Raw genomic sequence first — 17,109 nt, 5'->3', positions numbered from 1 at the left:
CTCGACTGCAGGTGAATTAATAGAGGAGGAGAAAGCCAGGATCCCTGCCTCTGCCCAGCATGCTTCTCCCTGGATTCTCTGCTTACTGTTTGCTCATCATCTCTGGAAACTTCTGATCCTCCCAATCAGGGCCCCATAACAGCCAAGCCTCACACCTGGATGATCTTCCCTGTCTATTTGTCTGTCTAAACCAGTAAACCACAACACTGGGAGAAACTTGAGGGCAAGGACTACGTCTTTATTTCTAAATTCTATATTTCCCTTTTCAGGTCTGTGCTGGTGCTCAACACACGTTTGTTGGATGGAAGCATGGAAGCATGATGTATGGATGGATGCGTGGACGGGTGCATGGATAGTGGACGTGTGGGTAGATGGATGCATGCATAGGTGGAGAAATAGGCAGGGGGGTGAATGAGTAGATGAGTGGGTGGTGCGCTGATGGCTAGATTGATGAGTGGGTTCTTGGATGGACCGATAGGTAGGTGGATAGATAGTGAGTGGGTGGATGGATAGATGGATGGATGCATGCATGCATGAACAGATAAGTGGATGAACAACCCAAAACTCTTACCTTGGGACCAGGTTCTTCAGATGTTTGCACAGAGACTGAATATACCAGCTACCGTCCTCCTTGTGCCGAAAAGACACATAGCCGGGGACAGTCGCCAGACCGAGCAGGAAATCTGCCTCATCTGGAATAGCACCCTGAAGGGTAGGGGACACCTGCTCAGGATTCAGAGCATCTGCTTCAACGAGCACAGAAGGATGCTCCTCTTTCCCTTGACAGGCCTGGATGAAAAAGAGCTTCGGTTTGTGCGCTAGCCCCCGGCACCGCTGGGCGGTGAAGTGAGCCGTGATCTCCTGCAGGCGGATGAAGACCCAGTCTGAGGCGTAGATGCCCCCGAGCTCTCCGTGGGTCAGAATGCAGCACACAAAGCAGTCTCCGTCGACGTGGCCTGGGTTATTCTTCTGCTCCTCCAGAATCCTTTGCATGCCTTCGCCAGTCACGTCATGGTATGTGTGCACAGTGAAGCCAAGCCACTGGAACACACGCCTCAGGTCCTCTGGAGGGACGGAGAGCACGGGACTCGGATTCAAAGGGAGGCACAGGCCCAAACGCAGGAATTTAGGCCAGTGGTACAAAAACTGCACTGCAAGTCGCCTAAACTTTCTACCTTCACAATAAAATCACCTCGTCAACCTGCCTTCTCGGGAAAACTAAAGTGGCAACACAGCAGTCCTCGGAGTCGACAGCCACCAGCATGTAGCCCACTTCACAGATAAGGCAGTCAAAGCCTTCCGACTTCCCTGGGCCACAAAACCAGAGAGGAGCAGGATGAGAGCTCAGGCCTTGTCGTCCAGGGCACTCAATCTGGCCCCTCCAGCCCCAAAATATTCATGACATCGCCCTCAAGCTAAGGAAGCGTGAGAGTGGGAGAGGGCTTTCGGACCCCACTCACCAGCATCCACGTGAGTCCCCTGTCTCTCACTCAGGGAGCCCTGGAAGTTGCAGTTGTTGATGATGACACAGTGCCCTCTGTGCTTGCGGTCCATCCGGTACACATCTGCCTCCTTGACAGGGGAGAGACGGGACCCCTTAGTAGGGATCTCTACGTAGAGCACTAGCTGTTTCTAACCAGCTATCAGTGGGCCCACTCCGAGAAAAGCCACCCCAACCCTCTCTGGGGATTGAACCCAGGGCCTCCCAGGCAAGCTGCTAGTACTCAGTTACAACCAGCCCTTTTTCACTTGTTTACTGTTTACTTTGAGACAGGGTCTCATTACATTGCCAGGATGGTCTCAAACACGCAGTGCCCCAGCCTTAGCCTCACAAGGTCTGGGTCACAGGTGGGCCTCACCGTGTGGCCATATCTCTGAATGCCCACTTTTAACCCATGATGTTCCCTGGTTGTTTTTTGTTAGAGACAGGGTCTCACCACATTCCCCAGGCAGGGCTCTAGCTCCTGATCCTCTAGACTCAGTCTCTCAGGCAGCTGGGATTACACCATAGTCTAAACTCCTAAGGGCTGGGGTGCAGCTAGTGATAAGCACGTGCTTAGATATACTGGGCCCACAGTTCAGAAGAAAAATAGGTGAACAACCACACACCACTAGAGATAACCTTATGGTGCAATTTCTAAAGCTGCTACGCTGCTGAGTACTATGTACTCAGTTTTGCTACTGACTTGGATCTGATATGAGTGTCCAAGATTCAGGTCCAAGGGAGGCAGAAACGAGGCTCATCCCTTCCTTTTTCCCAAAGGCCATGATCCAAATGAACCCTCCTGCCTCAGCTGCCCAGCGCTGCCACCACTGACAAGCTGCTGGAAGACTGTGGGGAGACACATGGGCCCCCTGCTGAGGTCCCCCAAGTCAGTGGCAGGACAGACCTCTAGAGACTCCTGGAACCATGCAGTTGTAACTAGCCCTGCTGTGCTCCTGCAGAGCACCCTGATCCCAAGTTCTGTTCTGAGGAGCTGTCACCACAGCCAAGGCTGAGGTCTCGGGGACACTGGTGTGACTGCTGAACTCCACAGCCTCTCAAAGTCTCCAGACAAGCCCAGCTGCTGACCATCTCCTGAGATCAGGTCACCCCTGAGGGCAGCTCAGGCCTGGGAAGCCTCACTACAAAGTTCCCAGCACCTACTCATGGCCTTATCTCAGGTGGAGCGGGCTGAGCAGGCTGTCCTAAAGGAGCCGCCAACTCCAGGGCGATGAACAGGTCTGCACACAGGGAGACAAAGGGCTGTGCAGAACTGCCTGGCCACAGTGACAGAGGACCGCAGAGGTGGTGCTGCAGCTTGGTGGGGGCTGCAGCCAAGACCCAGCACGAGGTCAAGAGCACCAGGCAGGGTGGCAGGGCTCTAAGCCTCCACCACCAACGGGCTGCTGTGAGCGCAGAGCTATGACGCTGGCTAAAGGCCACACCACCACGGGCTGCAGCACCAAAACAGTCTCCAGCAGTAAGGGAAGGAAGCCAGTGGCATTCAAATCCAGAACCACGAACAAGAAAGGAGCAGCACTCTGCTGGTGAGGATTTCTTTCTGAACTGAGTAAAAGCACCGGGGCCGATCTGTGAGAGCAGAGCCCAGGTTAAAGGAGAAGCATCCTCTTCATGAAAGTCAGCTGTGCCTTTCCTCACAGGACCCACTCCCAGTGCCAGAAGCTGAGAGTCCCCAAGATCCTGGCCCTGGCCTAGAATTAGTAGATTAATTTCAAGGTAGAGTGCCAAGTCCTCATTAAAAGACAGAGAGTCAACCCGGCTTTACTGGAAAATCTCAATTTCCAGAGTTAAAAAAACAGGGCTGGGGACTTAGCTCAGCAGCATAAGCACCTGCCCGGTAAGTGCAAGGTCTTGAGTTTGATCCCTGGTACACACACACACACACACACACACACACACAAATAAAAGGAATTGGGTATTTGGCTCATTTTGGGCTGAGGATTTAGCTCAGCCATGTAAGTGCCTGCCTGGTGAGTGCGAGGTCGTGAGGTCAATTCCCAGTACCAAAAAAAAAGAGAGAGACAGTTAAAAAACAAACTATGTATATTTAAAATTGGCAAATATTTTTCCCCAGGCACTCAGATTGCCTTACCAATAAGGCAGTCTGATTATCTGATTTAATTTTATACTGAATTGGTTTTCTCCTGAGGCATTCCCAAGACAGAACCTCAACCACTCCATCCTTTGGGACAGGAAATGCTGGTGTCTAAAGGTCATTTTGTCCTTTGTCTCCACTGGGACTCTGCTTCGAGGGAAGGCTGTTTTGGACAGTTTAGGTCACGCAGATCAGCTGAAGAAATGCTTCCTGGTAGGAGATCCACCCCTGGACCTAGAGAAGCTGACTAGACAGCAAGATGAAAAAAAGAGAGCGGAGGGGCTGGGGATTTAGCTCAGCAGCATAAGCACCTGCCTTGCAAGCAGGCGGTCGTGAGTTCGATCCCCGGTACCGATAAAAAGTTAAAAAAAAAAAAAAAGAAGAGAGCGGAAAAAGAGAGACCCGAGACCTAATTTGGGCAGGGCAAAAGTCTGAGCACCACAGGAACCGGCTCAGCTGCGCTTTGAGGCTAATGGCATCGCACGGCTTGCTAAGGTCCCTTCAAACCCCGTAGGTCCTCTGTGAAGAATCAGAATAGAGACAGGAAGCTCCCGAGGGGTTATCTGTCACACGATAGTAACAGGAAAACACAATGTGCAGCTTTTCTTCTCCTCCCAGCCACTTTGTAGAGAGCCCAGCAAGCCCAGCCCTTGGTCCTGGGGCACAGATCCTAACTGTGACTGAGGTCGGTCCAGTGCTCAGTGCAGGTGCCTCTATCCAGGTCCACAGGACTGAGGAGTGCAGGGTTGGACTCCTGTGTGTCCCAGTGTACAAAACTGTGCCAAAACACGGCAGGTCATAAGTCCACACAGCCGACGAGGTCCAGAGTCCAAACTCGATCGTTAACCAAGTCGGCCGTCAAACAAGTGTGCCTGGTGACTGCAAACTGTAAGTGTGGAGAGAACACTGGTGTCGGGCACGCAGAACCGCAGTCAACATATGAAACCCTAGACCACAGACAAACGGCCAGCAGACACACACATCGCCAATGGCTGCTCGACCCGGAGGAAGTTTTTACGCAAAGCACGTTTATGAAGTCTAAAAGTGTCTCCCAGCACCCACTTATTAAGTGCATGGAAAACGCAGTCACTTGGCCCCTGAAGATTTACCCAACCAAAATGGAAAAATATTCAAAAGAGAAATTGCATTTGAACCAAATGTGCACACTTGGTCCTTATTTTCTACTACAACATGGTGTTCACGCAGCGTCTACACTTGGCGTTCGGTATGTAAGTAACCTAGAAGGGACCTGACGTGTGCGGTAGAGGAGAGACTTCAGATTTGGGTAACTTCAGGGGGCCCCAGAGCAAATACTCCCTGGGCAACTACCGACATGTGAGCCCCAGCATGAAGAGCTCAGGCACCTCGACTGAATGAGCAGCACCCACCAGCAGCCGGTGTCAGGACCACCGTGTTCCTCCGGGTGCAGTCCCCTGATGGGGCCGAACACGTAGCCTGAATCTAACCAAGGGCAACAGACACCAGAAATGAGGAAAGTGGGGCTTTTTAAATGAACGGTGGAGGAACCCCGCATTCCTGTCACTGGAGGAGGCCGGCAGCCTCAGGCAAATGGATCCTCCGCTGCCTCCAAGCCGGCTCTGAATAACCCCAAACGAGGAAAGAGAAAAAAATGTTGTAGATACATTCATGATTTAAAGAAGTCTGAAACATCAATGAAAAAAGTAAAGAAAAGTAAATCCCAGAATGGTTAAAGGAGGCTAGAGGGATGATGACGGGGCCGGTGTGGTGTCACTGCCGCCCTCACTGAGAGGGTGTGAGAAGCGCTGTGTCAACAGACAGCCCTGGGTCGGACATCAGCTTGATAGAAAGGAGCACTTTACTAGCTTTGCAGCACCATGACTGTGCCATTTGGCAAATGGCTGACTTTCTTCCTCGGAAACGCACACTGGGGCCTGCAGGGGTACAGAAGCTTGATATAGTGCAGTAACTTTTAAAAAGTTCAGAAATAAATGTGTGCATCTGTGCGAGCACAAGCGGAGAGATGGAGATCGTGTCAGAGACAGCGATCACAAAACACAGCAGGAAACATCACCAGAAGGTGGGCGGAGCGTGCAAACAGCACAGTGGTTTCTGTGAATTATTCACATTCTTTCAAATTTTCCATAAGGTTGAAATTATTTCCAAGCTTTAATATTCTAACTATCAAAATATGAAAAGGGTAAAGCATCTATAACAGAATTTTTTAAGAATAAAACAAAAAACCACTACAAACAGCCCCCTGGGAAGACAGTCTCTGTGCTGGAGGAAACATTTCTCCAAAGTGAACTCCTACAGGGCTGAAAACACCCGCGGACACCCAATACCACCAGTCTCCAGGTCGAGGCAGACAAAGCCATAGTGAGGCACTGCCCCACATTCCAGGGTAGGTGTGATTCAAAAAAGAGAACAGGAGGGCTGGAGAGGAGTGGAGAAACTGAGGCCCACACACAAGGCGGGAATGTCAAACGGAGGTGCCGCTGTAGAGACCTGTGCCTCGGCAAATCAGAATCCAGCATCTCACTCTGTGTGTTTACCCAGAAGAATTGAAAGCAGGGTCTCACAGAGACATCTTTTCCCTTGTTTTTAGCAGCGTTATTCACAATGGGGTGGCAGGGACACAGTGGAGTATCATTCAGCCTTAAGGAGAAGAGGAGCTGGGCGTGGTTGTTCATGCTTGTAATCCCAGCACTCTGGAGGCTGAGGCAGGAGGATCATTGCAAGTTTGAGACCAGCCTGGGATACAAAGTGAGCTCAAGGCCAGCTGAACTGCACAGCTTTTTGTCTCCAAAAAGGCAAAAAACAAAACAAAAAACCCCGAAAAGGAAGTTGTGAAATGTGCGACAACATGGTAGACCTCACAGATTTCAAGCCAAGGTGGCCCTCACGAGCACCGCATGGGGCTGGGCGAGGCTCGGTGGTGGGCAAGGCACAGTCGCCTTGGGTTCAACTCCCAGCGCCCCAGGGAGCCGCGCCCCACAGCCCTTCCATCTAGGAGTCAGAAGTTTAGCCAGAAGGCAGAGCTGCAGGGGGAACAGGGGAGGGGGGAGTTGTAATGGATACAGTTTCACTTCAGAATATGAAAAAGTTCTGAGGATGTCAGTAAATTTTATGTAATGTGTGTTTTATCATAATTAAGTGTTTTAAATGGTTAAGATGGTAAATTGGTGTGTTGTGTGCATTTTGCCACAAATTAAAAGTTAAAACAGTAAGTTTTGCTTTACGTATTTTATCATGATTTAAACAAAACTAAAATAAAAAATTTGCAGAACCAAGATGATTTCATTCAGATGCTGGCTAGAGAGGGCTGGTGTGAGGGACCGAAGCCTTGGTGGGGACAGAGCGGGTCCCCACAGGTGTACCGCCCGCCCTTGGCGGAGCTCTGCAGAGGCCAGGAACCCACCTCCCCTGCTGGGTGGACGTGCACCAAGCCGGGACCCTGCTCAGGCCTGTGCTGCCAGGGTCATGAAGCCGGCCGGGGACCTCAGCCCTCATCACAAGCGCCCAGGAGAAATCAGTCTCCTGGCAGCCGCTCCGCCTGCCCTCCCTGTCCTGCCGTGGGGAGCCTGATGACCCGCACACCCTGAACCTACCGGTAGGGCTGCAAGGAACTGTTTAACATCTGACCCGGAAAACACCTCCTCCTCTCCGGGGCGCAGGTCTGCAGGAGACATCGCTTTCTGGGCAGCTGGCAATAAAATCACAGACAGGGAAACAGAGTCACTGCTGGCTCGCAGCATCCCAGACAGTACCTTCAAAAGCACCATCAGAAGTAACCAGAGCTTGCAACCATCACGGCTCTGCTCACAGATGTCTACACCCACACCCAGGAGAAGGTGAACCTGTGAATGTTTTGTTGTCGATATATGGCGATGTTTTATGTTTTTGTTAGGTTTATAATTTTATTAATTCCTTAAAATCACTATATACTTTGCTGGAGATAAAGGCACCTGCCAAGCATGAGATCCTAGGTATGATTCTTAGTACAAAAAAAATCACTATACATTTTACTGAGTACTGTTTCAGGAGTTATGGTGCTTGATTAATATGCCAGATTATAGACAGCTAAAGAATCCAAAAACATTTGAATTACTTTGAAAATGATTATCAGGAGTCAAACTATAACAGCAGCACAAAAACGAAAGAAAAAAGAAAACCTCTTTGAACGTGATATCTAAATGAATATGTATCATATCCATAAAGTACATTTCTTTGAAACTACTCATAAGAGTGAGCTGACTATATGTGAACTGTATTCAGGAAAAACATCAGCTGTAACAGGTGGGGAAAGAGAAAATTACAAAATATGATTGAATGGTTTAGTTAAATATGTACTGGAGCCAGGCATGGTGACACACACACATCTGTAGTCTCAGTAGTTGGGAGGCTGAGGCAGGAGGATCGCCACAAATTGGAGACCACCTGGCTACACAGTGAGTACAAGGCCAGTCTGAACTACCAAACAAGACCCTGTCTCAAATAAGTGAATAGAAGATACACACGCGCGTGCACACACACACACACACACACGTGGTTGTTCATAGGAGAAAGCCTATAAGAATACGCTCTGGTGGTCACCTCAGAAAAAGAGGTCAGCAGTGGAGGAGGGAGAGGCTCTGGTCTTCTGCACTCTGTGCTGTTCTCATTACTTGAGGTTTTATTTGAATCCACTGTAGTTAGATGTATTTTCCTCATGATGCATTTACAACACTAAAGCAGGCCAAAAGACTCCAAAAGTGAGCCAGAGCTGAGGGTGCAGCTCAGGGGGACAGCGCCCACCCCCGGCTCCCGCCCCACCCCTGCCATACGCCATATGACAGATCCCCACAGCCACAACTAAATAAACAAAGGCAGGTGATAAAAATGAAAACTAGGCGGGATCCGTACTAAAGCTCAAGTCCCAGTCAGACACAGTGGACTTGGACTTTGGGTCACACTTCCAGAAACATCTGAACTCTGCACACCTACTTTCTTTTCAGTCCTAACAGGAGGCAGACACTGACGGCTGTGCAGTGCTGACGCTAACATGTTAGTAACGACCGACATCCGGAGGCAGCCGTCCAGAGGCAGGCTTTTAAAAAGCCAGAACTAGCACTCTCCTGCCTCAAAGCTCAGTCCTGCCGTCACCCAGGCAAATGTAACGGTAACCAGGTCTCCAGGGCCCACAAGCCCTGCCCTGCAGCCACGGGGCAGGAAAATGACGTGTGACCCGGAGGGAAAGCCACCCTTCAGAGCTCACCTGAGCTGATACATAAGAAATACGGAAATCGAAACGCGGAGTTCACATGAGCATCCAACATCCTTTTTACTTTACACTTTTTATTTTACACTTGATAATACGATGGTGAGAGCCCCTCTTATTTGCCATAAATTTTACTCAAATCACACATTCACTATTTCTGTTATTGTTTGTGATTTGTCAGTTCAACCACCTATATTTTGTCCTCAACTCACTTTGTCTCCGCTGAACTCTCGGCTTCCGTTCAGCTGGTTTCATGTTTACCCGAGGAGCTCGCCCTCCTGCCTGACTCACCCGCCAGGTCACCGTGTGGAGCGGAGCTTCCGGGTGAGGCCACGAGGCGTTACACTGGAGCTCGTGTGCAACAGTGAGAGATGGGCTCAGAAAAACCCAGTTAGTTAGTTAGTGACATGGGGGAGGCAGCCAGACAGGTGCCACCCTGGACCACATCCAAGACCTTCCCAAGACAGATGAAGCAAGGCACAATGTTCTGGCAGCAATTTCCAGGATACGAAAACCTGTGTGGCCTCCTTCTCTGAGCAGCACAGCCCATGACGGCATGTGTGTCGAATGCCAGACAAGAATTTTACAGGAGCTATCTCCCTCGGTTCTCAACAATACCTCTGGGGTGGACATGTCATCACACCCACTTCACAGAAGGAAAAGTGAGACCTGAGCAGGGACATCACTCACTAGTAGAGTACTGGCCTCCTGGCTCTGCGGAGCCCACTCTTAATCCCATCGCTCCTTAAGTTTATTTCATCAGAAACAATTTTCTATATAAAAATCGGAAGCAGCCCAGGGATATAGCTAAGCAACACGGGCCTGCAGAGCTCAAGGTCCTGAGTTTGACTCCTGGTACCAAAAAAAAAAAAAAAAAAAAAAAAAAATCAGAAGCGTCAGGCATGGTGATGCTCACCCTACACTCTGGAGGCTAAGAGTTTGAGGCCAGCCTGAACTACATAGCGAGACCTTGTTTCAAACACGATGATAAAATCATCTAGAATGAACCTCACCCACCTGGAGCATACGCTCCAGGGCGCGGGATGTTGGCCCTCAGCCTGCTCCACCTCCAACTGACAAATAACACCTGGGCGAGTGTGCAGCCTGCAAACACATCCTGAAAGAATAAACAGGGATGTCCCTGGCTTTCCTAAGAGGGTATTATGAAAGCGAGAGACACCACATGTGACCAGTCGCTTTAAGAATTCCCACAGAATCGGGGATGTGGCTCAGTGGACAGCACCTGCTGGCAAGCTCAAGGTCCTGAATTAGATTCCTGGTACCAAAGCAAAGAACCCCCATGGTCTGGCACATGTGTGAACTACTCACCTTCCTCTCTTTTGTAGTTCTCTATCTTTTTCCCAAGGCTGGGTATAACCTTTGTAAAGACCTCCTCCAGAACACTCAGATTGTCTTCCTCTATTACTCTGTTCTTCTCTAGACACAACAGCAAACCTAGGGAAGTCTGCAAGAGAATCGACACAGTCATACCGGCCTGCCGCCCGAGTAGCTGTCGTGTTAACCCTGTAGCTGGCCTCAAGCACCAGGTTCTGAGTGATAAACACAGTACGTACCCTCAAGGGGCCCAATCATGTGGAAAAGAAGTGTCATCAAGCAAGTGTCTACCCGTCAATACTGACACCAGAGCCAGCTCTACACAACTCTGCACCCCAGGCACAGCGCTTGCTGCATGTTAACCTCAAAACAACCCAGAGAGCCAGGCACAATGGTGCACGCCTATAATCCCCATGCTCTGGGAGGCTGAGGGAGGAGGACAAGCTTAAGCTCAGCCTTAGCAGCTCAGTGAGACCCTGTCTTAAAGTAAAAACTATACATAGCAACTATCTCTAAGATGATAATGTGTAATCTATTAACTGGTGATTTTTTTTTTTGTAGTTCTGTATTACTTGTACCCTTACACTGCTTTGTTTTGTTTTGTTTTTTCTCTTTTTCCTTTTAAATAAAATTTTTAAAAAAGTAAAAACTATACAAATAGAAATGAATGAAGATGAAGCTCAGTGTGAAAGGCCTGAGTTCAATCCTCAGTAAACTTCAACGAAGAGGAGGAGGAGAAAAAATGCTATAATCCCCATTTTAAAAATAATAATTAATAATTGGGCTGGGCATATTGGCACACACCTGTAACCCCACACACAGGAGACTGAGGCAGAAGGGTCACTGTGAGGTGGAAGCCAGCCTGACTAGAGTGAGTTTAAGACCAGCCTGAGCTGCATAGTGAAACCCTGTCTCAAAAAGACAAAAAGTAAAATAATAATAATAATAACAGAGGCACAGAGAGGTCCAGTAATTCACGCAGCATCACAAAGCTAATTGGTGCAGGGCTGGTGTCACCTGATGTCAAAGTCTGTCGTATTAAATATTGAGTGTCCCTGCTTCCAACTGATGATTCTGTGTGACATAGTTAAGGAACTGGCAAAGTAGGGACACCAAAGAAATGAGGGAGGAAACCTTTTGAAATAATTTCAATTTGGAAGTTTTTTATGTATGAAGTTTCTCGGAGGGCTCACACATCAACACTATTATTTTAAAGTCGATTTACATATGGAGGTGGAAGGGAGCACAGTCTTCTCAGTGACTAGCATTCCAAGCAGTGATAGAATCAGGTGCCATTGTCTTATTGTTTAAGACCAAGCTACTTCAGAAATCAGAATTCACAGAATGATACACTTCAGGGCCTCTGGTATCACCTTAATGCAGTGACTGGGTAGGAGATGACCACAGAGACAGTCCCCGATGCCCTGAGAAGGTTAAGCAGGCGGGGAAGGACACAGGGTCCTGCTCTTTGCAGTGAGAAACCAAGTTGCTTGCATGTGGTTTTCTGAGAGGGCTGGGTCTGAAAGTGCTGGCGTTAAGCTGTGTGACCCTCTTCACTGCCTCCTTCCAGCACGGGCCTCACTGGTCTGTTTGCTCTGTTCATCTGCCACATGAGCAGGGATACTGCTCAGTGTGGACAGTTGCCATGTCCTTAGGTGTACGGACAGAGAGGCTGCTGGAGCTCAGGTAGGGAGAACAATTCCACAGCCATAAGACTAGACAGACAAAGCAGTGACCTGAGGCATACACAGGAGTACAAGTGTGAAGAGCCACTAAAGGGGAATTAATACAGCCTCAAGGCAGATACCACACCATGCTTTACCTATCCCGCAGGAAAATCAGACAGTTCTCAGCACACACTCACACACACACACACACACACACACACACGTGAGTGCAGAAACAAATACATCCTAGTTGTGACTTGCTATCCCTCCCTCATATCTGGTGGACTCCAATACTACAGGTCTTGAAAAAAAGTCACTTATTAAAAAACACAGAGGAATATTCTGAACTCATTTCTCTGTTGCAGAGGAGGTCCATTCTTTGGTGCTTTGTCTTTTTGTTTTTTTCAGTTTTTCTTGGGACTGATATAGTCAACTTAGAATTCAACATAATACAGAGTGGGGAGCCCCAAACAGAGATGGATTCTCTCGTTCCAAGAAGAAATTAAGGCGACTTGCCAACCATCCGAGGTCCTGCCGCCACTGGCCAATGCCGTGACTGGCCAGGATCCCACCGTGACTTGCCGAGCCGTCCGAGGTCCCGCCGCTTAGACTCACTGGAGGCTCAGTTACATTGAGTTCGAGGGTCAGCGAGTCAAATGGAGAGCTGAGTTGGCGGGGAGCCTACATCGACCTGTGGTGAGTGACGGGAGTGGAGCCATTCCATAAATAGGGGGGCTCCGGCAGACGATATTCTGGGACCGGGCAGGACTGGGAAATACAAGGGGCAGCAGTGACTTCAGTCAATTGTTCCCTTCCCGAATGGGATTGGTGGAGTGAGCTAGACCTGGGTCACGTGACTCGTGGTGCACACTAACCACACTGGCCCAGTGGGGCCTCAGAGGTTTGGCTGGTCCAGAGGGGAGGCTGAGCAAAGTAATACAGTAGTGCAGGCCACAGCAGCTTGACTGATCTGGAGGGGAGGGGCCGGCATACGCTGTCCCTGTCTGCAACTCACTAGCACACTGCAGTGTGCAGGGTCACCTAGCCAGCATGCTTCAGAAGAATTGTAACCAACAAAGAAAGAAACTGGGGCCTCCTGGAAGAAGCAAAAAAGATGGGAAGAGGAAGCAACAACAAAAAGTCCCCAGGTCCCAACCCTGAGAACACTGACCCAGGACAGGTAAATACAAAGGAGAATGAGAACAGCAAACATGCAATATCATTCACCGCACCAGTGGACAAAAGAGATATATTCGGGACCTCATAGATGAGTTCAAAAGTGAAATATTTAGCCAAATAAAACAAGATATAAGAAGATTAATAGAAGAGATACTAAACACCCCTCAAGCAGACACAGATGGAAGAAAGGAGGAACTCAAACACAGGAGAGAACCATTTGGTAAAGAATATAAACAAAATATAGAATACATGAAGCAGATTCAACGAGAGCACCAGGAAATTAAAAACTCTATGGAAAGATGGCAAATCAGCTTGAAAGAAACAAAGGATAGATTATCCAAACTGGAGGACAACTTTGCAATGTGGGATTATGAAAGGGAAAACTTTTTAAAAATAACAAGGAAACAAGCAGTAACAATACAAAGGCTAGAAGATGACAAAAGGATCTATAACTTGAGAATAAAGAATGTGAATGAAGAAGCTGGGCTACAAACAAAAGAACTACAAAGGTTATTCACAGAAATAATTAAGGAAAACTTCTCAAACATAGGAAAAGGAAATGATATTCTGATATATGAGACATACAGAACTCCAGCCACCTAGAACCAAAACAGAGCTACACCCAGGCATATAATAATCAAGATCCCAGAAATTCAATATAAGAACAGAATATTAAAAGCTGTTAGTGAAAAGAAACAGATAACCTACAGAGGAAGGCCCATCAGAATAATGGCAGACTTCTCAACACAAACCATCAAGTCAAGAAGAGCCTGGAGTGAAATATTCCAAGCCCTCAAAGAAAATAACCTCCAGCCCAGATTGATATATCCTGGTAAACTGTCTCTAGAAATTAATGTAGAAACAAGATGCTTCCAAGACAAAAAGGAACTTGGGAAATTCACAACCACCAACTCAACTCTACGGAGAATACTGCAGGACATTCTAGAGAGAGAGAAAAGTACTAGGACTCCAGGAACAGTGGCAGAGAGGCCTCAATGAATGCAGCAGAAAACAGAATGAAGAAGACAAGCAGACAACTAATGGCAAAAAAAGAGCATAACAGAAATGAGGCAGAGAAGATTTTATTCAAAACTGATATGATTGATAGTATCAAGTCTGAGAGTATAGGCAACTACACTGAAGATGACAAGACTCTACAATACACATTCTGGTTTTATAACTGCTGGTTTTTGAAGTTCTATACTATATATAAAGTTGTGTTTTTATTAATACTGTTATGTACTGACATATTCAATTATACTATGTCTGATGATATAGCCAATTCTATTGGAGATAACAAGAGACAACACAGGAACTATGGCAGAACGATTTGTACAATGGTCTTATATGTTTATTTCATTTCATGTGTTTATAGGAATATGTTTTGTTTTGCCATGCTTTGTTTTGTTTCTCTCTCTAATACAGAAAAGATAGAAATACATGTTAAGACTCATGCATGTGTAGAATCTGTAAACAGTTTATGAGAACTGATCATATGACACATGATGGAAACCTTGAATGAACAATATAAGAAATAAACACAATGCATGAAGCAGATTCAAAGAGATGTACAGGAAATCAAAATTCCATCAGAAGTTGGCAAAAACCACCTCAACAAAAGTGAAGATAGAAATACAGAAAGAATAAGTATACATGTAGAGACTCATGCATGTGTAGAACTTCTAAACAGTTTATGAAAATCGATTATATAATGCATGATGAAATGAACAGCTACTTTGAAGAAAAAGAGACACTAAGGTACCCACTGCTGATTCTGTAGCATCATGATGCAAAATCTAGCAATACTATTATGCTTTGTTCAGAGTGATTTTAGTCTGTTTCATTTTGTTTAATTTCAACATGCATGAAGGTATGGACAGTTATTTTGAAGAGAATGAAGAGACACTATGACAGCCATTGTTGACTTCCCTATTGTCTGGTTTTGAAGACCTAAAATGCCTTCATCATCCTGTTCTGATCAGTTTTATACTATTTTGTTTTTTATGAATTCACTGTATATGAACATATAGACAACTATTTGGAAGAAAACAGGAGACAATGTGGTAGACAGTGAAGATCTCCAGTTGTCTTTGAAATCTGTGTCTCTTACATTGTTTTCTTATGATTTGTTCTGTTTAATTTTACCCTCTTTAAAATAAAATTTAAAAAAAAGTAAAGATGGACTTTTAGACCTCAAAGACAAGATTGCAGCTAGTGAACAGGAAAGGAAAGATCTTTTAAAAATAACAAGGAATCAGGAAATAACTATTCAACAGCTGCAAGATAATGCAGAGAAAAACAACATAAGATTGATAGGTATAAATGAAAAAGGTGACAACACAAGTGATATCAAGAGGATATTTACCAAAGTAAGAGCTGAAAATTTCCCAAACATTAGAATGGAAACTGGAATGCAGATAAGTGAAGCATATAGAACTCCAAATAGCCAAAATAAAACTACACCCATACATAATAATCACCATCCTAGAAATCCAACATAAGAATAGAATATTAAAAGCTGTTAGAGAGAAGAGACAGATAACCTATAAAGGAAAAGCTATCAGAATCACAGCAGACTTCTCAACACAATGAAGTCAAGAAGGGCATGGAGTGAAGTATTTCAGATCCTAAAGGAAAATGACTTCCAACCCAGATTGACGTATGATGCAAAACTGTCCTTCAAAATGGATGGCGAAATAAGAAATGAGAAAGAACAGCTGAGGAATTTCATGATCGCCAAACCAACCCTGCAAAGAATACTGAAAGACAGTCTAGATAGACATAGGAAAAAACCACTAATCAAGGCAGACGATTAAACAGAGTGGAAAGGTAAAGAATCAACAGCACAAAGATAACATGTTAAAAATGAACCAATATATATCAGTTATAACCATTAATGTAAATGGCCTCAATTTACCAATTAAAAGAAACAGACTGGCAGAATGGATCAAGAAACAACATCCAACCATATGCTGTAACAAGAAACCCATCTAACCCAAAAGGAAACTCACAGACTGAAAGTCAAAGGATGGAAAACAATACTTTATGCAACAGGAACCCAAAGAAAAGTGGGGATAGCTATTCTGTTTGCAGACAATGTGAACTTCAAACCAAGAATGATCAAAAAAGATAAAGAAGGTCACTACATACCAGTTAGGAAAAAAGTTCAAGAGGAAAAGATAACCACCCTAAATATATATGCACCAAATTCAGGAGCACACAGCTATACAAAACAAATATTAACAGAAATGAAAAATCAAATAAGCAATAACACAATTATAACAGGAAACCTTAACATGTCATTGGCACAAAGAGACAGATCAATAGACAAAAAATCAGCAAAGAAATAACAGAACTAAATCACACCTATGAACAAATGGATTTGGTGGATGTGTACAGAGTGTTCCACCCAACAATATCAGAATACACATTCTTCTCAGCAGCACAGGGAACATTCTCTAAAATAGACTATATACTAGCCCATAGAACATGCTTAAGTAAATGCAAAAGAACTGAAATTATCCCATGCATGCGATCAGATCATAGCTCCATGAAACTAGAAATTAATGACCAAGACAATTGCAAAAAAAACCCAAACACATGGAAATTGAATAATACACTCCTGAGCAATCAGTGGGTCACAGAGGAAATTAAAGAAGATTTTTTTTTTTTTTTTGTCTTTTTGAGACAGGGTCTCGCTATGCAGTTCAGGCTGTCCTTGAGCTCACTTTGTAGCCTAGGCTGGTCTCGAACTCGCAGTGATCCTCCTGTCTCAGCCTCCTGAGTGCTGGGATTACAGGCATGAACCATCATGCCCCACTAAAAGAAGAAATTTAACAATATCTATAAGCAAATGAAAATATGAATACAACTTACCAGAACCTATAGGATGCAATGAAAGCCCTCAGAGGAAAATTTATTGTGATGAATTCTCACATCAGAAAAACAGAATGAACACAAATAAACAACCTGATGCTACACCTCAAACATCTAGAAAAAGAAGAGCAATTCAAGCCCAAAGCCAAAAGAAGGGAGGAAATTATAAAGATCAGAGCAGAAATCAATGCAGTAGAGACTAAGAAAACAATAC

The 17,109-nt window shown here is 45.9% G+C and overlaps 1 protein-coding gene across 2 annotated transcripts in view; it reads right to left on the bottom strand.

The window, feature by feature from the left end:
- The window catches only part of Casp10 (caspase 10), a 30,256-nt gene that overhangs the window by 5,019 nt on the left and 8,128 nt on the right, over positions 1 to 17,109 (bottom strand). For both annotated transcript variants that reach the window (XM_063259548.1, XM_013145231.3), the window contains exons 4-7: positions 10,168 to 10,303; positions 7,190 to 7,284; positions 1,461 to 1,572; positions 572 to 1,064 (exon numbers count right to left, since the gene is read on the bottom strand). In XM_063259548.1, coding sequence (XP_063115618.1) covers positions 572 to 1,064; positions 1,461 to 1,572; positions 7,190 to 7,284; positions 10,168 to 10,303 — 836 coding nt within the window. The remainder of the gene's footprint in view (positions 1 to 571; positions 1,065 to 1,460; positions 1,573 to 7,189; positions 7,285 to 10,167; positions 10,304 to 17,109) is intronic.

This window comes from Cavia porcellus, unplaced genomic scaffold (assembly GCF_034190915.1).
Source record: "Cavia porcellus strain 051 isolate PalLab524CR breed Dunkin Hartley unplaced genomic scaffold, mCavPor4.1 scaffold_12, whole genome shotgun sequence".
Taxonomy (NCBI): Eukaryota; Metazoa; Chordata; class Mammalia; order Rodentia; family Caviidae; genus Cavia; species Cavia porcellus.
This window is presented reverse-complemented; position numbering and strand designations above follow the sequence as displayed.